General features: G+C 41.5%; 1 protein-coding gene across 1 annotated transcript in view; it reads left to right on the top strand.

Annotated features, from left to right (window-relative positions):
• Positions 1-10,868, top strand: part of GABRR3 (gamma-aminobutyric acid type A receptor subunit rho3) — a 103,266-nt gene extending 92,398 nt beyond the window's left edge. The window contains exons 11-12 of the mRNA XM_050782107.1: positions 4,418-4,614; positions 10,442-10,868. Coding sequence (XP_050638064.1) covers positions 4,418-4,614; positions 10,442-10,741 — 497 coding nt within the window. The 3' untranslated portion in view covers positions 10,742-10,868. The remainder of the gene's footprint in view (positions 1-4,417; positions 4,615-10,441) is intronic.
• The last annotated feature ends 14,746 nt before the right edge of the window (positions 10,869-25,614 follow it).

Raw genomic sequence — 25,614 nt, forward strand, 5'->3', positions numbered from 1 at the left:
GTTTGTGGCCTTCTCTGCATTAATTATTCTAGTTATCAATTCTTCCACTCTTTTTTCAAGATTTTTAGTTTCTTTGCGCTGGGTACGTAATTCCTCCTTTAGCTCTGAGGAGTTTGATGGACTGGAGCCTTCTTCTCTCAACTCGTCAAAGTCATTCTCCGTCCAGCTTTGATCCGTTGCTGGCGATGAGTTGCGTTCCTTTGCAGGGGGTGATGCGCTCTTATTTTTTGAATTTCCAGCTTTTCTGCCCTGCTTTTTCCCCATCTTTGTGGTTTTATCTGCCTCTGGTCTTTGATGATGGTGACGTACTGATGGGGTTTTGGTGTGGGTGTCCTTCCTGTTTGTTAGTTTTCCTTCTAACAGTCAGGACCCTCAGCTGTAGGTCTGTTGGATATTGCTTAAGGTCCACTCCAGACCCTGTTTGCCTGGGTATCAGCAGCAGAGGCTGCAGAAGATAGAATATTGCTGAACAGTGAGTATACCTGTCTGATTCTTGCTTTGGAAGCTTCCTTTCAGGGGTGTACTCCACCGTGTGAGGTGTGGGGTGTCGGTCTGCCCCTAGTGGGGGATGTCTCCCAGTTAGGCTACTCAGGGGTCAGGGACCCACTTGAGCAGGCAGTCTGTCCCTTCTCAGATCTCAACCTCCGTGTTGGGAGATCCACTGCTCTCTTCAAAGCTGTCGGACAGAGTCGTTTGCATTTGCAGAGGTTTCAGCTGCTTTTTGTTGTTGTTGTTGTTGTTGTTTAGCTGTGCCCTGTCCCCAGAGGTGGAGTCTACAGAGACAGGCAGGACTCCTTGAGCTGCTGTGAGCTCCACCCAGTTGGAGCTTCCCAGCTGCTTTGTTTATCTACTTAAGCCTCAGCAATGGCGGGCGCCCCTCCCCCAGCCTCGCTGCTGCCTTGCCGGGAGATCGTAGACTGCTGTGCTAGCAATGAGGGAGGCTCTGTGGGCGTGGGACCCTCCCGGGCAGGTGTGGGATGCAGTCTCCTGGTGTGCCTGTTTGCTAAGATCCTTGGTAGAGCACAGTATTGCAGTGGGAGTTACCCGATTTTCCAGGTGTTGTGTGTCTGAGTTCCCCTGGCTAGGAAAAGGGAGTCCATTCCCCCTTGTGCTTCCCAGGCGAGGGGATGCCTCCCCCTGCTTCAGCTCTCGCTGGTCGGGCTGCAGCAGCTGACCAGCACTGATTGTCAGGCACTCTCTAGTGAGATAAACCCAGTACCTCAGTTGAAAATGCAGAAATCATCTGTCTTCTGTGTCGCTCGCGCTGGGAGTTGGAGACTGGAGCTGTTCCTATTCGGCCATCTTGCTCCCCCCCCCTTATGAGAATTTCTAATGACAGTTATCTGTACTCTTGCACCACCTTCATGAGAAAATGGCTGTCAGTTTCTGGTCATAGAGAAATGTTAGAATGTCAAGCCCCCTTCCTTTCCTTCATATCATGTAATATTTTCTTTCTGCCTAGGCCTATATGAAAAATATTTTTACTCACTTGAAGGTGAATATAAACACCCCCCTCCCTTCAAAACAACTACCTGCAACACAGTTAGTGAGGGGGTGAACAAACTCAGTGGTTTCATAAGTGATGCCTGTCTGCTCTACTGCTCTCATACCCATCAACAAAACTCTCCACCATGCATGGCTAAAAATAGCCAATGAAACTGGCAGATTCATGATTCTCCCCAGACTAAAGGGTTCTTAAGTCCCCATGCATGTCTTTAAAAGTTGATAGGGTGAGGCTGCAAGAGCCCAGGGGAACTGAGTCAAAGGGTCAGACTAAATATTTTCTAATGGCACTTTCCTAACTATGCGTAGCAACATCAGTAGCGGGGAAGATGATTTGCTAATCCAAACACATGACCTTCCTTTGACTAAATGGTTGCTTCGTATAATTCAAAACTCCTTTATTGGGATGTTAACTTTAATGGGTTTGGAAGGAATACTATTTGTCAAGATTAATGTATTTTTGAGGGGTGGCTCAAGACATAATAAGTGTATTTAATGTGGCTATAATACTCCTGACTTCAGGTTCTATTGCTTTAGGAATTTACATCTCAGTTTGCTCATCATTCACTCCTCCTACCCAACAATCCCTCCTCTCCACTCTAATTCTTTTTTTTTTTTTTATTCGTCTTAAAGAAGGAATATCTAGAATGCTGGTTTTAAACTAACTAAGGCTATTGTAAATTAGTTGGATTAAGCAACCTTTAAAGAAAATGATTAATAGTTTATTGCTTTCTGGCAAATATAGATAGTGCAATTCCTTTTTATTTGCCCAGTAGTTATCAATTTCAAGTACATGATGAGACCAGTCAGGCATACACATTTGTGTGTTTGTTCAAAATCCTTATTTTGTCCACTAAGCTCCATATTACTGCACATTGAAAAAATAATAAGTTCTATCATTTGTATCTTAAAAAAACAATAAAAGAAGACATTAAAAATTTTTTAGCTGGGCACAGTGGCTGACGCCTGTAATCCCAGCACTTTGGGAGGCCAAAGCGGGCAGATCACCTGAGGTTTGAGTTTGAGACCAGCCTAATCAACATGGAGAAACCCCCTTTCTACTAAAAATACAAAATAAGCCAGGGTGGTGGTGCATGCCTGTAATCCCAGCTACTCAGGAGGCTGAGGCAGGAGAATCACTTGAACGCAGGAGACAGAGGTTGCGGTGAGCCGAGATCGTGCCACTGCTCGCCAGCCTGGGGGACAAGAGCAAAACTCCATCTCAAAAAACAAAACAAACAAACAAACAAACAAAAAGTTTGAACTAATGAGGTTAGCACCTAAGTGGGAATATTAGTTCATGATTCCTTCACTTCCTACCAGTGAAATGTTGAAGAGAGTAAGACATTGGCATACTGAAAATGTTAGTATGGCACAGTAAAGGCACAGTGCCTTCTTTGTGCCTCTTGGCATAATTCTGCACTCTGAACAGAATTTGCATTCTGCTCTGACAAAATATGGGGTAATCCCTTAGGCACTCTCGGCTCCTGTTTCGTTTCTGCTATGTGTGGCTAATTATTTACCTAGATGTGTGGTAGGCAAATATTTGATAAAAGTAAGTAGGTTTTATTTAATAATCTTGGCTTCAGCTATATCTGTAATGTTAATAAATATTCCATGCTTAATAAAATTCCATGCTTCATGTTCATTCTTTGCTTCATGTTTATGTAGCCAGTATGTTTCAGAGCTGGAGAATACAGACAGAACCCTCTGATATGCAGATTGTTGATAATACCATTGTTGGGGGAAACCTGGGACTTGATGAGACAGTGGCCTGTGTTCAATGTTAAGAGCTACAATAGCATTTAGGTTTCTTATTCTGGAGTTCAAATTAGTGTGAAGGTGAGATTCCAAGTCCTCCCATGGTACTGTCAAATTGCCAAGTTGTGTTGATCTTGATCATACAAACTAAAAACCGTATTTGAAATAGAATGGCTCTATAGAATTGTCATTGTGTTTGATATGGGACTGTCTCAGATGAGAGCCTAACAGAATTATTACCGAAAAGATAGAAAGGTGTTGGTGAAAGCAGTCCACATGCTGTGGCTGTACATTTAGGAGTAAATCACAGTGCTCTTCCTGCTGTTTGGGACTCTGTCTGTTGACATTACAATGTCCTCACAACTTACAAAAATCATTAAGGATTCCATTTGCACCTCCCTGGTGGGAAATTAAGAAATAAAACCATGCCGGCCAGTGTACATTTCAAATATTTACAATAGTATGCTTTCTCTCCAGGCGGTACTCTCGCAATATCCCTCTGAGAAATTAGTGTAGATATTGAATGGCCCTCCCCATGGCCAGCATTTTATTAAGGAAATCTCAGAGTCACTTCTTTCTCCATTTTCCCCAGAACCTTGATCTTCTTACCTCTGATGATCATGCCAGAGAACAAAGAAGTAAAAGGAATAGGGGAAAAAAGGAAAGGGAAGAGGGAAAGTAGCAGAAAGGGAAAAGGGAATAGAAGGAAAGGGAAGCATGAAATATTAAAGGTAGACATAAAGACAGGTTATGAACAGTAAAAATTGTGAAAGAATGGGAAAGGTTAGAGGAAATGATTTTAGAATTTTTTTTTAATTGAATATATGTTTACCTTTCTGGCCTGCTTAGAAGAGGCCCCTCTGAGGGTGGAAAACAGAAATGTCAGACTCTGATTTCTGTGAAGGCTTAAATGGAGTAAAGCAAACATTCTGGACAATAGGGTGAGGGCAAGAAAAAGAGACAGAAAGAAAAATCCAATAAGAGTGTTTGTTTAGGCTCAAGATATGTACTTGGTCAACATGCACACACCTTCCGTCCTCTTGGATCACCAGGTTGATGTTGTTCTAGAAATGCATCCCCTGGTGTGATTCAGCACCAGATCCTGGAAATGAATGTCTATATCACTGAGCTTGCCACTATTCTCCAATGGCAGGAATCACCACAGTGCTGACCATGTCCACGATCATCACTGCCGTGAGCGCCTCCATGCCCCAGGTGTCCTACCTCAAGGCTGTGGATGTGTACCTGTGGGTCAGCTCCTTCTTCGTGTTCCTGTCAGTCATTGAGTACGCAGCTGTGAACTACCTCACCACAGTGGAAGAGCGGAAACAATTCAAGAAGACAGGGAAGGTACAGCCTTGCTTTGACTATCAGATCCCTTGGGGAATGTGGAAAAGACTATCCTTATCTGTTGCGCTCTCTTGACAGTGTTGTAAGCCTTTGTGTTAAGTCCATATGCTTGTCAAGAGGCAAGTTGACAGTATGGTGACAATTTAACATTGAACCTTACTCTCTGCTCTGTGCTGGCTGTTTTCTCATCCTCACTCACCTTCACCAGGAGGTTTTGTGTGTGCAGAATTTCTTTCAATATGCTCCTTTCCCCCAACTGTACCCTTTGAATAAAAGGGGTTGACATACAAACCACATTCTTTCAAGTGGATGATCATGATAATAATAATAGCTAACACATAATGGGGGTTTATTATATATTGGCATCATACGAACCATCTAACATATTGTGTCAGTTAACTCTCATAGTAAGGTCAGTATTTTATTGCCCTCATTTCACAGAGGTGAAATAAATGCAGCTGGGTGGTAACTTGGCCAAGGTCACACAGCTGAAGAGGAATCGGGCTTTGCTTCTGGGTCTCCTTGACTTCAAAGGCTGTGTGTGCACTCTCAACCAGTAAATGATATGTTTCTCTCCACCGAGAGCCAGCATTTACTTTTCTCTTCTTGTCACTCGGGAGAGTGGTAGAGCATAAAGGGAGGTTCTTCCCCCGACAGTATCCTAGAAATGAGGTGCCTTCTGGGCTCTCAATGTTATCCATGTTTTTTGTGACATTGTTTAATAAATACAGATAGATTGCTCTCTACCTGCTTCATTTCACAGAGGATTTGGGCACCAGTTTCCTACTTTTTACAAGAACTTACATAAGATATTGTACTTCAGAAACTTAACTGATAAGAGTCATTCGTTTCTAGTCTACACTTAAGAGAATAAACACACATACACACACATATATATGTGCATATAGTATATATGTATACATACACATCCTATATAGAGAATAGCTATACACGTGTACCCATAACTTCAATGAAATCTATTCACATTGGTTTAAGGTTTTTTTTACATGAGCTTTTATACACACCCAAACATTATTTATTTTTTCTACTTCTGAGAGCATCTCATACTTTCAGAGTGTTTTTATATCCTCTTCTCACACCGAACTTTCATGTCAACCCCCAGTATAGATCTCGCAGAGATTATCATCTCTATTTTATAAATGAAGAAGCAGAATTCTAGTGAAACGAAGTGATTTGCCAACAGATTCTCAGCCAACAGAACTGCAGTTGCAATTCAGCTATGGAATGCTCACTTCATCCTTTGATTTTACATCCTTTGAGTCAAAGCTCTAAAAATAGCTGATTTTGTTTTCTTGCAGATGCTTTCATTTCTTTGCTAGCAGCATGTGACTATGTTTGCCTGTCACATACATACCCGCAGTAAGTGCTATGCAGGGGTAAGGAAACCAGGAGCTGTTAGAGCAGTATGCGGCAGTGGTGCGTAGGCATCACCTGTGTCCTTGTTAAACTCTAATTCAGGAGGTCTGGGGTGGGACCTGAGACTCTGAATTGCTAATAAGCTCTAGGTGATGCTGATGCTATTGGTCTATTACCCAGACTGGATAGCAATGATTTGGATAGTCTGTGAAGTGAAAGGTGACAGGAAAAATGTGTAAGGAGGGAAAGAATTTTCTTCGTGTTTTATTTTGTTTTTATACGGGGAGTGGCTAACACAAGAAATAGGCACTGAAGTACTTTTGGCTCACCTCCATCTAGTCCTTTGACTCAAAAATATCTACAACTCCCTGCCCCCACCTGCCACACAACATGTGTTCACACTGCCTGATTGTTTTATACTTGTTGATATTATACACCATCTTTTTGTGTACCACTATGCAGAACTTCTTTCCAGGTAATAAGCATCCTCCATTTTAAAAATTGCTTTTCAATTTTTAATTGTAAAATTATTATAACTTAGATTTTACAATCTGAATTGATTTTTTAAGTGTGCAGTTCAGTAGTGTTAAGTATATTCACATTGTAGTGCAACCAATCTCCAGAGCTCTTTCGTCTCGCATAACTGAAACTCTATACCCATCAGAGAGCAACTTCCCATATTCCCCAACCCTCAGGACCTGGAAACCACCATTCTGAGCATCCTCAATTATCTCAAATAAATGCAATTATCTCAAAGGAATGTCCTATTTGCCATTCATGTCTTAGTGGGACAAAACGAAGAAATGATTGAAGTCAGAAGAAGAGATGGCAGGCCAGGTGCAGTGGCTCACGCCAGCACTTTGGGAGGCCGAGGCAGGTGGATTTCTTAAGGTCAGGAATTCCAGACCAGCCTGGCCAACATATGAAACCCCATGTCTACTAAAAATACAAAACTTAGCCGGGCGTGTGGTGGGCACCTATAATCCCAGCTACTCAGGAGGCTCAGGCAGGAGAATTGTTTGAACCTGGGAGGCCGAGGTTGCAGTGAGCTGTGATTGTACCACTGCACTCCAGCCTGGGTGACAGAGGAAGACGCTGTCTCAAAAAAGAAAAAAAAAGAAGAGGAAGTCTTGATGGCAAACCAAATCCACCACATCCCAGCTTTGTGTTCCAGGTTAAGTTTCCTAAACCCCTTCTGTGCTTACACAATGGTGTCATTTCTTCCCCATTTACTTCACAGGGCTGTTGTGATGATCAAGTGATATAATAAAAGGGCCTAAAACCTTTGCAAATAACGTGCTATACAAATGGAAGTTCTTATTGTGAGTGGTGCCCAGAACACCTGCCCTGACGGAATAAGAGTATTACTAGGAAGAGTGGGAGCAAATCCAGTGAGATGAGATCCCTTGGAAGAAATAGGATGCAATGAGAGGGGCTGGGTAGAAGAAATGTCTGTGGGTTTGGGGGCTAATAGATGACACCTCTCTATACATATGGATTTGGAAGCCAGTATTAGGGAGCCAGTTGTGGGAGCCAGATATATGGATATAACAATGTCAAGCAGTTTGGAGAATGTTGCTTAGATCTGTGAGCAGGAGGGCTCACTAATAGTTCATCACTAGCTTAAATGTACTCACTGTCTTGGTCACTGGCAAAACAATGTTCAGGCCTATCCCTGGAAGGACAGTATCTTTTCACTTCATTTCAGAGAAGAGACCTGGACACCAATGCAGACACCAAATGGAGGACTCTAAAGGGACTGAGCCAAACATGCCAGTGTCTTCTCCCAGACCACTACAGTAGAGTGACCGAGGGACGATGAGAAAGGGCTGGAGTGTTAGGCCTTGCAATGGAGTTCCTCTCTATGAAAACAAATCAGGCAAAACTTGTTTTCATCACTCCCCTACCACCATTACCACTACCATCCACCACCCACCACCATCATCCACCACCCAGCACCATCCACCCTCTACCACCATCCACCAACACCACCACCCACCACCCACCACCACCACTGCTCACCACCCATCACTTACCACCCACTACCACCGTCTACCCCAACCACCATCCAACACCACCACACACCACCTACTCACCCACTGACCGCAACTTATTACCAACCACCACTTACCACCGGCCACCACACCATCCCCCATATCCACCACCACCATCCCCACCACCCAACACCATCATCAACCACTGTTCACCACCATCCACCACCACCATCCACCAATACCACCACTATCCACTAACATCACCAACCACCACCCATCATATCAACCACCATTACATCCTACTATCACCCACCACCATTATCCAACACCATCATCTACCACCATCACCCAACATCCACCAATACCATCCCAACACCATCCACCATCATCACCACCCCTCACCACCCACCACCACCACCATGACCACTACCATCTCACCACCATCTACCACCTACTAACACCACCAACCATGACCACTACCATCTACCACCCCCACCACTACCTACCACCACCACCCCCATTCACCACCACTACCACCACTCACCACCGACCACCACCATCCACCACTACCACTGTCCACCGCTACCACCATTCACCACCTACCACCCACCACTCACCATCATCCATCACCATCCACCATCACCACTTACCACCACCCACCATGACCACCATCCACCACTACCAAACACCACCATCATGAGCACCATCTACCATCACCACCAGATACCAATACCTACCACCACCATTCACCAACAGTCCCACCACCACACACCACCACCCACCATCTATCATCCACCACCATTCACCACCACAACCATCCATCACCACCATTCACCACCACCACCACCCACCACACACCACTACCACTCACCACCTCCATCATCTGCCACCACCATCCATCTCACATTATTACCATCCACCACCACACACCACTACCACCAAGTACCATCATGTTCATATACACATTCCTACCGCCTCCCTCGCTGAGATACTCAGAACTAGAAGAACAGCCAGTCTGGAAAACGTATCCCTGGTGCTGACCATTGCTCAGAAAGAGGAAAAATAGCTATTTTCTTTCTTGGCTGGGTGTGGTAGCTCATGCCTGTAATCCCAGCACTTTCGGAGGCCAAGGCAGAAGGATTGCCTAAGCTCAGGAGTTGAAGACCAGCTTCAGCAACATAACAGGACCTCGTCTCTACTAAAAATAAAATAAAATACTATCTCTGGGGATGTATCTATTATGTGTACGTCTGCAGGGGGTGCCCAACAGTGATGGTGCCTTTGCAGACATATTACTCTTCGGGTCCTAAGGTTTGGCTTTCATGCTTTCCATTGCCCCAGCATGGCAGGGCACTCCAAGCCACTTCAAGCCCCATCTGGGCTGGAACTGGTGTCGGGGGAGCCTTGGATGAATCGTATGCCCTGGTGTTGGTGTTGCCTCACTCCTCTGAGCTCTTCTTTCTGATCAAGCCCTGCTTAAAGTTAAATAAAAGAGAATGAGTGAAAAGAAAATTAGCCTAGTATAGTGATGTGTGTCTATAGTCCCATCTCCTCAGGAGACTGAGATGGAAATGATCACTTGAGCCCAGGAGGTCAAGCCTGCAGTGAGCTATAATCACACCACTGCGCTCGAGCCTCGATGATAGAGCGAGACCCTGTCTCGATACATAAAAAATAATAATAAATTTTAATTTAAAAGTTAAAAAAAGGGACAACATAACTCAAGTATGGGTCCTTAATTAGTTCACTCACTGCACAAAAGAGTCTTCATGTCTTTTGAAAAATATTAGATTTTTAAATCACTATAAGTCAAATACATGTTTTGGCAGAATTTATTCTACAGCCTCCAATTTGAATTCTGAATAATTTCATCCAGTAGTAGCCTCTCTCTATTTGTTCATTTTTGAACTTCCCTATGAATCAAGAAGTGATTTTGTTTTCTCCAAGAGCAATTAGTAACAGCTGCTTTGTAGACACGGCTCTAAACTAGTGAGAACTGCTATCTTCCTCAGAGTGAAACCTTAAAGAAAATTTTAGTTTTGATTCAATCAGGCACTGGAGCCAGAAAGCATTGATAATTTGTTCCTTCAGAAAAATAAACCAATTCTGTGTTGTTTAATTGGGCTTAGGATCATTTATAGGTGCTCTTAAGCAAAAATGGGAAGGCCCGGCTAATTTGCATTTGAATGGAGCAGCTAAAATCTTTCCTTATCCCATCCCCAAGCATAAATGGATCACCGATGACATGGTTTTAGTTTTGGACCAAAAAATATATACACAGTGACTGAGGATACTGCTATGTTTTCTACAAAGAGGAAAAATAAGTTGAAAAACAAATCCAATTGGCTTATATTGCTGTTCTGATAAATCATATTTAACTTTATTAACATTATCTACTGTAATTCCTATTTGTAAAACCATATTCAAGACCTACTTAAAAAAATTTTTTTTGACAGATTTCTAGGATGTACAATATTGATGCAGTTCAAGCCATGGCCTTCGATGGTTGTTACCATGACAGCGAGATTGACATGGACCAGACTTCCCTCTCTCTAAACTCAGAAGACTTCATGAGAAGAAAATCGATACGCAGCCCCAGCACCGATTCAACTCGGATAAAGAGAAGAAAATCCCTAGGAGGACATGTTGGTAGAATCATTCTGGAAAACAACCATGTCATTGACACCTATTCTAGGATTTTATTCCCCGTTGTGTACATTTTATTTAATTTGTTTTACTGGGGTGTGTATGTATGAAGGGGAATTTCACATGTATACAACTTTGAAGCCAGACGATGTTTCGAAACAAAACTCTTGAATATGAGGTGGGTAGTCCTAGATGGAACTGGGAAAGAGCCAGTTGCCTCTCCTGCCCTAATGAGAATTTGAAAGCTGACTTATTTACATCTAAGAAAGAGTTTAGGCCCTAGAAAAGTTGGACTCCATAAATAAGAGTCACAGGCATGTGTATTATGGGAAAAACAGTCTTCCATTGGGAAGGGCTTTGTAACTACTTCATGTGAACCCTCCTTCTTTCTTCATGAAATGTTCTTTATTTAACTAGGGAAGAAAGCTGGACTCTAAACAATAATTCAAGGATATTTGGTTTCTTACTGCCAGCCAAGTGCCTGGTTATCTACCAGAGCTCAACCCTCCTTAGGTAAGAATACCTACATTGAGGTAGTATCACCTGCACTCACACAGTCAAGAATCCTGTGAAGGATCTCCAATCTCCTTCTCCAGTCAAGTCTTTATTCTTATTTAAATATTGTTTCAGGCCCGGTGCGGTGGCTCATGCCTGTTATCCCAACACTTTGGGAGGCTGAGGTGGACAGATCATTTGAGGTCAGGAGTTCAAGACCAGCATGGCCAACACGTTGAAACCCTGTCTCTACTAAAAATACAAAAATTAGCGGGCATGGTGGCATGCACCTGTAGTCTGTGCTACTCGTGAGGCTGAGGCAGGAGAATCACTTGAACGTGGGAGGCAGAGGTTGTAGTGAGCTGAGATTGCGCCACTGCACTCTAGCCTGGGTGACAGAGTGAAACACCATCTCAAAAAATAAAATAAATAAATAAATAAAAATAAATAAATAAATATTGTTTCATATATTTATGAGCATAAGTGGAGAGGGGAAGCTAAATTTCCACTCATTCTTCTCATTCTAATGTTAAATTAATACATCAGTCATCAATAATGACATCTTGCATTTTGTAGACGATGTATTGTTTTCACAACTTTTTAGAGGTTTTTAATTAATCACTTTATTCAACAAATGTTTATTGACCACCTGTGTGTGCCAGGTACTTTACTAAGTGTTATGTACTGAAAAAAATGAATATGAAATAGCATTCCTGGCTTCTCTAAGCGCATAGCCAACAGGAGCAGTGAACTGGAGCTATAACACATGTAACGAATGTTAAAATAGAGGTATGTACACTGTCTTGTGTGAGTTCTGAAAGGGGGATACCAAAGAAAGGAAAAGAACATCTCCAAAGGGATGTGGACTCTCAATTGATAAACAACTGGAGATGCTTCCAGGTATTGTATTGAGTGAAAAAACTGAACAAAATGTATTTATCCCATGGTAATCCTTAATATCTTTGGTTGAACCAAGTAAACCAGGTCAAGTGGATATTAAATAACTGTTTGCTAAGTAGAAAAACCTCCTGTGATCAGTGTTCATTTTGCAGATCGGCAGTGTGCATGCTTTTTTTTTGAGTATTTTCTGAATAAGATTCAATTTAAAGAAAAGCCCTTGGCAGGAAATACTCCCATACCTATTTTGATTGCTGGGATTGAATTAAGAGAAATAAATTAAATGGTGTATTACTTTCAGTGTATTTCCTTTTATTTCACCATAAAGTAAATCAAAATGATTTGAATTATTTTTCACCAGGTGAAGAGACAAAACTTTCTGCTTTTTAAACCAATAACATTGGTTTTGGTTCTCTGTTGTGAATCACAGAGGGTTCTAGAAAAGTATCTTCCACCTGGGTACAAAATATTAAAAGGAAAATTATTTTTCTATTATGACTTCCCTCACAAGCAGGCTAACTCTGGGATACTTCATTCTATTTTCTTAATACAACTTTTCCAGTTCTTTTGAAACTTCCCAAGGATTATATTTTTACAGGATACTCTGTGAAAATGAGCTAATATAATATATTAAAACCCTTCTCCATTTCTTTGTAGATAGACCATAAATAAACTTTTAAAAAACTATTTATTTAATGGGTTTTAAGTTTGATTTACTAGTAGTATTTTGGTAGGATTATATTTTCAAAATACAGCACAGATTAATATCCTAGATGGCCAGGAATTTGTAGCTATTATTTAGCCAAGCACTACAATTGCATTACATTTCTGATTTTGACAAAACCAGATGTTTAAAAAGGGACAAATATACAAATGAACAGAATAAATCTCCACTGTTCTCGTCATCCAATACTCAGGTTCTTCGGGCTCTTCTGTTTTTTTTCATATACTTTGAGGTATAACATTCAATATGTCAAATGCTTCCCCTGGGCATATTCATTTCCTTGTTTTGAATCAAACGCATCACTGAATACATTTGGCAATCTAGTCTAGGAGAATGGGTCTCTATCACACCCACACACTTGGCATTCCTCTGGAGGAGCATGAATGCACAGTTGTTAGCCAATCAAACATAACTTTTGTTAAGGGCTAGCAATACAGGCATTGTATTCTTCAGTAATGTACGTCTAACACTGAGAAGGAAAATATGTTTCCTGCTCAAGGGAATTATCAGAGCGTTTGGAATGAGCTCCTAGGAGTTTTGCCAGTTTTCTTCTCTCGAGATTGGTGGCTTGTGAAGACGGTGAAGAGAGGGCTGTTCCCATTAGCTTCATTTCTTCTTGGTAGCAACAAGATTTCTGTTCGCTTCTTACTCCAAGAAGAATTGAAACCACAGTTTACCTGAAAAATATGAGAGTGAAGACAGCATATAAGAGTTACCTCATTTTGATTTTCACTTCATTTACTCATCACAATCCGGAACAGACTGTGCATGATTGTTCACTGAGGGATAAGCCTGGATAAAATGCAAGGATTTCAGAAAATAAGCTGCTTTCTATGATTAAGAAGAAGCCAGCTAGCTCTGTAAACTGCCTAAATATAGAAATGGGCTATTTTATAGGAACTACTTTGGAAAACCCATGAAATTGTATATTTTAACTTAGTTTTATTGTTTCTGTTCTGGTTAGAAAATAAAGCTTCATTATTAAAAATAATTTTTAAATACCAACTGGCAAAAAAAAAAAATTCATCTACCCAGAATTAACATTTTAATGTACATTCTTAGAGGTTTTCTGTACATCATTTACATTTTTTCAAATGGAACCCTTTTGTCAACACTTGTGTTTATTAATTTAAGCACTTGTATCAAGCACTATCTGCTGGGGATACAGTAACGAAAGATGGACGTGGCTCCTCCCCGTATTGAACTTACATTGTGTTGGGTAAAGTGTCTATTTGTAGCCAGATTTTCTTCTCTGCATTCTAAACAACTTCTCATGTCTTTTTTCCTGAAAACTGATTTTTATATGCTGCAGAGCTGTCCACTGAATGGGTGCACCATAGTTTACTTAACCCATCTCGTCCTGTAGGACATTATTGTCATTTCCTATTGTATGCTATTACAAATGGGTTGCAACTAACAATGTAAAGAACATTTAGAAGTAAAATTATTTTCGATAAAATGAAATGTCTAGCCATATTCAAATTTCTGCACTTATTTCCTTTAGAAGAATCCCTGTCTGCAACTAGAACCCGCCATGTCAGACTCACTCATGGGTCTGCCTAGAAGCTCTGAGGTGTAGATTACTGTAATTGAAGAACCTTTTAAATTTTTAGTTCATTTTTCCCCATGAAGCAGAGCCTTCTTATATATGTCTGCTGGCATTCCCTTTTCATAATGGAAGTTTCTGCATTGTCTAAAATACTTACATTAAAGCATTCCTATGTATTGAAAACCTGCTTCTTTCCATGACTGCTATCACCACTGCAAACCTTTGCCATCTTTCTAAGTAAGAGAGTAACTGAGATTGCAAATATTTGCATATGAGTTGCTACAAAATCATAACTAACTTGTGACTGCATTAATCTTCATGGAGTAAGATCTATTGCAGGTGGGTTAATCTTCATGGAGTAAGATCTATTGTTCCTTATTGTGCCACTTATAAGCCTGTTCAAATCACACACACACCCCTGTACATACAATTTTTTTAACATGGAGATAAATTAGAGAAAGAATTACATCTACTTACATTTATTTCTATAACCATTATTATGATCAACATTTCAATGAAAATAAACAACACCCTCAAAGAAGCAAGAGAAAGAAGTGACATGAAAACTGCTATTTCAACATCAATTCTGTACTGGTGCTGCTGTTATTTTTTGGCAAGGCCTTAGGCAAAGCAGGCAATGTTATATTCCAACTACCTCATTTATGGAATGGAGCCACCTAGTCTTTCTCCGTAAACACTGCTTTAAAACACTCTATCACACTCAAGTGTCTTGCTTTTCCAACTGCAAATTTTTTCTTTCCTGGATTTAACAAATAACTTAGACATAATTTTTTTTCTCTCTTTTAAGGAAACCATGAAAAACAAAATGCACTGGACATTTAAGATGATGATTTTTTTTTTTCAGTTTACTGCAATAGAAAGGGCATTTATTAATGAGAAACACCTCAAAGAAAAGGAAGGAGGTCAAGAGCTTCAAAGAGCCAGGTATGCAAGTGAGTCACATTCACTGGGGAAGGGTAGAGGTGGGCCTGATCTTGGAATATGTGAGAGCAGAGTGGTCATTTCTCAGAATACAAAATGTGGCGGGGATTTCCAGACCTTTGATACTTTCCAGGAACACACAGGCTCAGATGAAGTTCAGCATTGTCAGGACAACATTGTCAGTTGTTCCTCCCTTTCAATCCCCTGCTGAATCATAATGCTATTTCTGGTCCATGATGGGGCCAAGTGTAGAAAAGAGATTTCACAAAGTCACTGAGAAAAAATTACAGTAGCTTTCTTTTTAATATACTGATATTTAGTTTGTTGTAGGAAAGACTGAACTACATTTTATTTATTAACATACATAATATTAAGTTAGGTTATTTGAAGGATTTGCTATTATTCTTAATTCTAGGATCAGTACAGTTCATTATAGAAACTTATTTTCTGCAAGAGTATTTCAAAGCTTTTCTACAAAATTGTGGTGCTAGTTGACCCCTCCTTACCTTAGACAATCAAAAATAGGTGAAATTATAATGTCATTAGCAACTCTTTTGAAACACATTTTGTATTGTGAAATAAGACTTTCTGAAGTTTGAGGTACAAGCCAGTGTCCTTTAAAAGTGACATATATGTTCCAATAATTCCAAAATTAGCTAACTCAACAAGGGACCCTAAGTAAGCGAGGAAGTACTTACACTTACATAATTTCTTTTAATTCATCAGAGAACATCAAGGCAGGTGTTTCAAGGATTTTGCACTTCAAAGAAGTGTTATAAACAGAAACCCACACATCAAATAAATTTTTGGAGCAATCACACTGCCCAAAATAACTTAAAATATATTTTTTTAATTAGGTTGTATCTTGGGTAAGGTCATATCTAAATTAAATCGTGAATCAATGGGAAAGTAGCCTTGGGACCAGCTAAATTGCTTTTAAATAAATATGCAGTTCAGATAGACAGAAGAGAATGAGAATGTTTTGTGAAAAGGAACCTTAATAACGGAATATGATTTATAAAGATAATATGAATTAGAAGCAGGTAAGAAGAAAAAGGTAAAAGAAAGACAAGGACGGAAGTTTAAACTATGGTTGCTCTACAAAATGATGTCCTTAAAGTCACATAGCGTATATCTTCAGGGGAGATTTGAATTTGAAAATAGTATAAAGTCTATTTGATTATTTGGAATACTACCCTGGTCTATATCAATGGAATCAGATTATTATTGCTCATTTGTATAACAGATAATGTGTCTCTGTGCAATAAGAGCAATTAATTGCATGTCGGTCACCAAGTAATCAATACAACATGCCATTTTGACCAAAATAATCAGCCCATTTCAAATCACTCAAGTTATTTGAATTACTTGATTCTATCATGATGTTATCTTTTACCCCTTGTATGTAATGGGTTGTACTGATGGAATTCCTGGTGAGTTCTAATTTGTTAATGTGAGCTATACATATTATATTGCTGAACCACGTTTTATACAAAATAACCTGAACTTGTAGTAGGTACAGACAGAAAATGGCTTTATTTTTCACCAATTGCTGTCAAACATGCTCTATTGGGTATTCTTTCTCTGCCTCTTGCTGACCCCTCAGGCTGATCTCACAGCTTTTGGGATATCAGGAGTCATTTATAAAGCCTTGTCTGATTTTAGTGTGTTTTCCCTACCCCCACCCCCCAACTAGTTCAGGCCTCAACCCTGGACTGAGGAAACTGTCCTAGGAATAAGGAATAAGGTAGAATCTGGTCTTTAATACATACCTCTCCCCCATCCTTCTTCATTCCACCAGGTTTGGAGTGGGGAATGGATGGAGAGGATTAGGGAAAGAACTTGCAGAAGTCTATTTACTTAATGATATGTACTTTAGCTCTCTTGGTTTGTTGCTGTTCTCTAGGTGGCAGGCAGGGCTGAGTATGCAGTTCACCAGGAGCCTCACCGTTGGGGTTTAATGCTTTGGAGTCACCATCTTGAAATTCATAATAATCTAATCTTAGAATTCGTTTTGTGAATGAAGTCTGAAGGAAGAAGGGAGGAAACTGCAGGTATGTGGGTGTGGCACATGCAGTTCTGTCTCTGTCCCACCTTGTGGGATGGTTCTGGACCTCTCTTTCCCAACCCCCTCTCCTGCCAGGTCCAATGCCCTGCTGCTTGCTACCCCAGGTAGAGGCCTAGACACAGATGCAGAGAAGGCTGGGATGGGATGCACTTTCCATAGCATTTGGGGCTGGTCATGGTGGCAGCCAGCTGTGCCCTGGGCTGTCAGTGCTAGTGTGTTTGGAGAGCCACCAGGCTGGAGCAAACCCCTTGCCCACTCCCTATTCAAGTAATTAGTGTGTCCTGGCTGGGAGGTTGCCATCTCTTGGTGTTCACCCATCTGCTGAGGGTTGGAGAGATTGATGTTCCCACCCCTGGCCAGGCACAGCAGTGTTGAGCCAGTGGCTAGCAGCGGGGAGATGGCAGCAGCCTATGACCACGTGCTCCTGCACACACGTGGGCACTAAACAAAAAATAAAATGCTAAGCCCCTTCCTGACTGAAAGAACCCCCTGCGGGGAAAGGGACCCCAGAAAATCCTTAAAATTCAGTTCATGGCCATGACGGAACAGGAGGTCAGAAAAGCCTCATTCTATGCCCCTCCCTTTTATGATTTTGATACAACTGACCTGAAAGTATGGCAAAATACAGAGGTGGGAGGATAGCTTGAGCCCAGGAGTTCGAGACCTGCCTGGGTAATATAGCGAGACCCCGTTCTCCACAAAAAGGAAAAAAAAAAAAGAGAGAGATTTTAAGACTGACAGAGCAGACTCCGTGGCAATAAGGTATCAAATTATAAACAGGACCTGAGGCCATGCCACGCAAGGGTTAAGACACTCACCCCCTGCACTTAAAGAAAAATAAACTATGTTCTAACTGCTACAAGGTTTTTATTTTTCTCTAGCAGCTAAACAAGTACTGGCCTTGAGATAAGCAGTATTAAAACAATTGTAGCTTAGCACTGGACACTAACTAACTGACCTCCTGTTCTACCAGCCATAACTTCAGCTTTGATTGGACAGGAGAAGATTTCAGTAACTTTCTCCTGATAAGAAAACCACCAACCATAGACCAGCTCTGGCCAGCTTACAGAGGTTATGTACTTCCCTGACTTCGCATCCCAAAAACACCTCTTGACATACAGAGCCTAATTGCAATATATTTAAATGTTAAGTCTCCACCTCAAAGTGAACGTGGGTCATATGTTATTAAATACATGCATATTTGTTCAATATGCAAGTGTCAGGACCACCTTCATGAATATGCATAGCTATTCCCATAACCTGCTGGGCATGTATGTTTAGCCAACTGGTTCAGCATTAAGGTCCTACCCCCGACCCCCGCTCCTTTGAAAGTGCCTCTCCCTGGTCTTAGCCAGAGGCACACCTCCCTGTCTGAGGGATGGGCACCTTGCAGGGTATAATCCCTTATAGGAAATAAAGTCTCCTTTCCTTTCCAATTTTATGATATTTTTTTTCTTAATTTAGCAGCACCCGATGGTCCTGCAGGGCCCTGGGTACCTGTGAATGTCGGCACTCACCTTCCTGCACCAGGGTAGAGCATGGCATTTAGTGCAAATAAAAGATGCCACCCTGATAGTAAAGAATGAGAGACAAAAGAAGGGAATGGTTTTATACTTTAGTACCTTTAACGGCACTCTTTTGAAAAGGGGCTCTATATTTTCATTTTGCTACAGGTCCCACAAATTATGTAGCTGGCCCCAGTGACAGCTATTCAAATGGGGAAGCTTTCTAGGGATGCAGGGTGTGAGATAAAGTAGCAAATGTCTGCTTCTGGCCAGCCACATGGCCCTTGCTGTGAAGAAGCAATGTTTGCTCATTCTGCCTGTCAGCCTACCTTCAGAAACCCCTGGCTCAGTGACAAGCGCAGCCCTCCGGAAGAACGCCTTGAAGATGATAAGCAGAACAGAGCACAGATTCCCACATCTCTTGCCTGAATCACTGCATTTTTAGAAAAGATAAGTTCAGTGATCCTAGATTTTGCCTCTTCCTGTCCATAAGATAACATCTGACAGGATTAATAATTATACCTTTGTGATCCGTAGCCAGATGTACTCTTGCACCCAAACTTTGATGAGATTTTGCTCTAATGTAACTTCTGAGTACATTTTATGTAACTTCTGAACACGCACAGAAACTCCACCACATAATGTATAAGGTATGGGTTGAAACACTGCTTTGGAACAGTCTAACAGAACTCTGAAAGGCTCTCCTTGGTTGAAATTGTAAGACTCTAAATGAAATTAATTTAATTCTTTGAAAGTCTAGCTTTTTCTTTAGTTGACAAGGAGAAGGTTGATTTGGAGGTACTGGGTTTATTGAAATTAACCTTGAGATCTCTGACAGACTGCCTGAGACCCTGTGTCTCTTTTCCTGTCTGGGCCAATGGACCCCACTGCTTCCTAGTCCACTATGCCACTCTCTTTGTCACCTTCCAGGTGGTCCAAGCCTAACTACTTTCCACAGCAACCACTCAGCCCAGAAGATGTTCAACGGTCCTTGATGTAACAATCTGTGTGAGAGCAGGCTGCCCCCACACTGCCTTTTTGCCTCAGAGTGCTATGATGAGGTCACCAGCCAACTCCTTCTTCAGAATATGCCAGGTGAGAAGCAGCCTTCACATTCCCAGGGCCATATCTCTGGGGTGCAAGAACTTTCCAACCCCAATAGGATCTTCTCTGACAGCAGGCCCAGAGCAGACCAGCAGATCCTACAGCTCAGCAAGCATCAAGTCAGACACCCTCCTGCAGAGAATCCAAGCCTCCCTGCCTGGGCTCTGGAGTCCCTGTCACTTGGCTTGGGGGAGGAAGGGACATGCTACAGAAATTTCAGCTAGGCTGAAAATCTACGATTCCCCAAACTCCCTACTTCCACAAATTTCCCCTAACTTTCCTTCTCTTTATATAGCCTGAATGTGAGTGATGGTCACAGGACCGTCTTGGGCCTTTTCAGTAAGCCCTACAGGGCAATGTCGAGCATCTCCTCTTGAGAATATATTTAAATGTGCTGTTTAACTGCAGTATGGTGTGAGATTAAAAGCTGGGATAGAAGGGACCCCCAGGAGAAATTCAGCAATGTCTAGATAAATTTAGGGTGTTTCAACTAGGGGTGGAAGAACAACCAGCACTTGGTGGGTAGAGGCCAGAGATGCTGTGAAACATCCTGCAATGCATGGGACAGCCTCCCACACAAAGAATTACAGACCAAAATGTCAATATTACCAATGCTAAGAAACCCTGCTCTAAAGCCAGGTGGCATCCATTGAAATCTTAGTTCTATCTCCTATTTCTCTGTGACCTTTGGCTAATAACTTAGTTTCCTGGTGCCTCAGTTTCCTCCCATGTAAAACTTGGAGAGTTATAGTATCTTCCTTTTAGATTGTCGTGTGTATTAATAAGTTTATGTACTCAGTTTTTAAAAAGGGCCTGGAAAATGGAAAGTGGCAAGTGTTGAACAAATAAAAAATAAGAACATTGTCTCCAGTTTGGGAGATTCGACTGAAATTTCAAGTCAAAATCCCACAGAGGTTATATGCCTCTAGGTTTATAAATAACATTTGTCTGTAATTTTCTTTTTCAGTTATTTTCCTTTTCTATATTCGGAAACAGTTTATATGAGGTATATTTTTCTCTTCCTTGAAAGTTTTTAAAAAAACTTCATTCACAGACCCATCAGTACCTGACTAGTACCACCTTAGCTGGACACTTTTAGGTCATTATGATATTTTAAAGGAAAATAAGTAAACTAATGTGGCATCATAACGTTGGGGGCTCCTCACCCATACATACATTCTGTCAGTCTTGTAGGAAACATTTTCAATAGGAGCTTGTTTACCTTTTAACAAAGCAACCCAAAGAGTATGAGCAGAAAGCGCCTCTGCAGGAGTATATATTTTTATAAGAATCATGGGCAAGTCAGTTTCAAGATTTATGGTAACATGTTTAGTAAGAAAACATGTCTGTAAGGAAAAGTCATTGGAAAATCCTGAGGCATATTTTCGCCGGCAAGTGCTGGGTTGTTGGAGAAAGGAGGTCTGCAGAATCATTTAAGAAAAGTCATGCAGCCTAACACCAGCTTTCCTGTAGGCACAGGCTGTAAAAGAAATTGGACTCTAAGCAAGAAAAGAAAATAGGAATACTTACCCAATTGAATTTTGTAAACACTGAGTAACTACTCTGTGAAGAACTCTGTTGCAGTTCTCAGAATTAAAGCAGCACATCTCTTGCTCCCAAAGAGTTTAAACCATAGTTATATAAATATGCAAAGTATAATCCCAAATGGTGATGGTATGCTTGTTATCAAGTTGAATATGTTGAGTTCTATGAGCTGTATCGTAACTGTATAGTCTTGAAAGACCTCGGCCTGGGTCATTCTCAAACAAATTTGACTTTTCTGAAGGCACTAAGACACCAAGATTATCCCATGGTGATATGACATCAATTGGAAGGTGCCCTGCTTGATGAGTTGTGTAAATTAAGTGAAGTATGCATGGATAAAAGGCCCAACTGCATTTAATTCATTCTATGGAATCATGTTCAAGATGTCATATAGGATGTAACAGTAATGCCTCTCATGCTGAATAGCATTTTACAGTTTTAAAACTCTTTTTACTTACTCCATCTCACCCGAAGCTCACAGCATCTTTCTGAGTTAGGTGAAATTAACCACTTTCAGAGAAACATAAACAGAAGTTCAAAGAATATTACTCGATAGGCAGTATGGGTGCTATGGTCTGAATGTCCCCACCCTGGATTCATACACTGAAACAGAATCACCAATGTGATCAGAAGGTGGGGCCTTTGGGAGGAGATTAGGTCATGAGGGTAAAGCCTTATAAATGGGATTATAAAGAGGACCCACAGAAGTGCCTTGCCACTTCCACCATGTGAGGATGCAGCTAGAAGGGCTCCTCTATGAACTAGAGAACAAGCCTCCGAAACTGTGAGAAGTCCATTTTTGTTGCTTATAAGCCACCCAGTCTTGGGTATTTTCTTATAGCAGCCCAAATGAAAAACATGGATTATCAAATGTAATTTTGAGCAAGTTATTTAATTTTGATGTGTCTGTTTCCTTATATTAAAAAGCTAGGCCAATATAGTGGTATAAATATTAAAGTCATATACAAGAAAGACGTGGTTTAGATATTTTCTGGACCAAAGTGAATACAAACACATAGGGGGCAGTACTCACATAGTTTAAAGCCATGTGTGTTGCCTGGAGCTTTACGACACAGTAGCATTATAAAATAAAGCTTTAAAACAAGCATACAAATATTAATCATTTTATAAGTTCTTCAGTGTTTATAGACTGAAGGTAATTCCAATCGGACTGATTTTTCTTCTAATGCCTTTTGAAAATTTGAGCACGGACCCGTAAGCTTATGGAAGTTGAGTGCCAGTAGGGATATCACAGTACATCTGGTGCAATCTTACTTTATAAATGAGGAAAGTGAATGTTACCAAAAAGAGTTTTCCAAATTCATATACCTGGCCCCTCCAGAGTTAGATCTAATAACCATAAAAAGTACATTTACACACTACCATTTTTAGATTGTTTTTTGCACCCAGCATCATTGTGACTGGAGGTGGGAGTAGGACAGGGAGGAACTTTGGCAGCCTGATGCCCAGGCTGGACAGGTGCAGAGCCACAGTGAGGTGGCTAAAAACCAAAAGCTCTACAGGAAGAAGAGCCTAAGAGACCACAGAAGTGGAAGCCAAACTTGGCTCTAAAAGAGTCTTTTAACAAAGCAACCCAGAGGGTGTGAGCATCAAGCACCTCTTCCGAAATGTAACTTATTTTATAAGGCTCATGGACAAGTCTGTTTCTGGATTTATGACCAAGACATGAAGGGAATTCTCTCCTTTCTCCTGTCTCCTTGGCATCTTGTTCCCCAGATCCAGAGGAGAAGCACTAGTCCATTGATTCAGAAATCTGGAGGCTTCTAAAGTCTTTTCCCGGCAGATCTTGAGAGCTGCCATCTACAGCATTGTTTTCATGAGAAAATTAATTACAGAAACAAAATAACTGACTTAAATGAACCTCTGGTGGGAACTGGATAGCAGTCTGCATCCTGTTCTCCGGAAGAACTTTTCCAAAACAAACAAACAAACAAACAAACCCAGAAACAATACATTTAGGAAGGCCACATATTCTAGAAGCCTCCCAGGCAAGGTTGCAGACCATTCTCCACTCCCATCCCACCCCACCCTTACTTCCTCACCTCCTCTTCCTCCTCTCAGGCAAGGTTGCAAGCCATTCTCCACTCCCATCCCATCCCACCCCACCCTTACTTCCTCACCTCCCTCCCTCCCTCCCTTCCTTTCTTCCTTCTGACAGAATTTTGCTCTTGTCGCCCAAGCACAAACTAAGTTTCTTTCTCTTTTTCTTTTCTGAAACAGAGTTTTGCTCTTGTTGCCCAGGCTGGAGTGCAGTGGCGCAATCTCAGCTCACTGCAACCCCCACCTCCCTGGTTCAAGCAATTCTCCTGCCTCAGCCTCCTGAGTAGCTGGGATTACAGGCGGGCACCACCACGCCTGGATGATGTTTTTGTATTTATGTTAGAGACAGATTTTCACCATGTTGGCCAGGGTGGTCTTGAACTCCTGGACCTCAGGTGATCCACCCACGTAGCCTCCCAAAGTGCTGGGATTACAGGCGTGAGCCACCACACCCGGCCTCTCCTCCTTTTCTTCACAGGCATGATAGGCACTGTTTAGGTCTGAAGATGGAACTGTCATGACTTTTTTGCTTGCTATGCTAAGAAATCGGAATTATAATGAAAAAAATCAGAGAGAACATACTGATAGACTAATTTTGCCTTAGAGGAACTCCTACACAAGATGTATGATTTCCCCCCACAGAGTTGACTTCAATATGTACTTTTGTTCTGTTAGACATCCTAGGGCCATTTTATATGCTGAGAAAATGGTATTTTATGTTGACATTGTAACTTTTTTCTACAACAGTACTGTTTTTCCGACTGGTGGACGTATGAGAATTTACCTTTATCTGAATCCCAGGAACAGCAATATTATTCTATATTATCTTGAGTAGATACTCTGCAGTCAAAATAAAGAGCAAAGGACATTACCAATATCATATCAACTAGTGATTTTTGTTGTTGGCTATTTTTTTTTTTTTTCCTGTAAGGGCTAAATTTGATGTTACCCTTGAGTTTTTCCAACTGGAACCTGCCAGGAAACTTACTAGACACAAGTGTTAGTAAAACGTGAAAAAGACCAGCAGTTGACTGACTGATTTGGCTGTAATCTTGTTTCTGCATCTTCCTAGCTGTGTGACCTTGTGCAAGTTAGTTAACCTCTCCTGACTCAGTTTCCTCAACTGTAAAATGGAGGTAATTGCAAGGTTGTGGTGAGGATGAAGTGAGGAGTATTTGAAACGCCCAGCGTGGTGCCTTACAGCCAGGAAGAACTCAATTCAAGACTTGCTATTATTGTTAGTTTTAGACAAATGTTAGACAAGGGTGTACTTTGTTCCCATCTGCTCATGTGCCACTTGACCATTAGAAGCAGCCACTGGTCTCAGTTACCTTGACAGAATGAAATATCGACTTCCTCTGGGTCCTCTGGCTGTCTACAGAGCAAAGAAAGGCACAGGCCCGCCACTCATTTCCCTGCCCACTCATTTGTGCCTCCCGACCGGATCCAAATGTTCCAAAGCAGGGAGTGTTAGGCCGAAAGGACTCAAATAACTGCAATTCTTCTTTGTTTCTATAGCCATAGTCGCAACGAATTTCCACTATCTTTTAAAACCAGGATTGATTCTCTCTCCCGGAGCGAGATGATATAAATGACACTCGGCTTGTACAAATCAGCATTGTGTAGCCCATAAGAAAGCCATGGGAGAATCCGAACCACCAACTCCCTAAACTTGCACAGCTGGTATTCCCTCTTCAGGCCTGTTTCTCTATTCATAAAAGGAGCGGGGTTGCAGCAAAACGCTCCCCCAAACCCCTCCTCCCGCCCCAAGTTAAAAGAAAAAAAAAGAGAGTCGGGTGGGTGGCTCACACCTATAATGCAGCACTTTGGGAGGCCGAGGCAGGAGGATCGCCTGAGCCCGGGAGGTGGAGGTTGCAGTGAGTCAAGAGCGCACTACTGCACTCTAGCCTGGGGAGAGTGAGACCTTGTCTCACATACCAAAAAAAAAAAAAAAAAAAAAAGAAAAAAAAAAAGTCCATTTATCATTTATCTCCTTCCTTATGGACTAAAGAAACGCCCGGGCGTGAACACGGAACACCGCGGGGTAGCCAGGCCCCGGGGCTCCCACCACTGGCTGGCCGGCGTGGCGGGGC

The sequence above is a fragment of the Macaca thibetana genome, chromosome 2 (genome assembly GCF_024542745.1).
Source record: "Macaca thibetana thibetana isolate TM-01 chromosome 2, ASM2454274v1, whole genome shotgun sequence".
In the NCBI taxonomy this organism is placed as follows: domain Eukaryota; kingdom Metazoa; phylum Chordata; class Mammalia; order Primates; family Cercopithecidae; genus Macaca; species Macaca thibetana.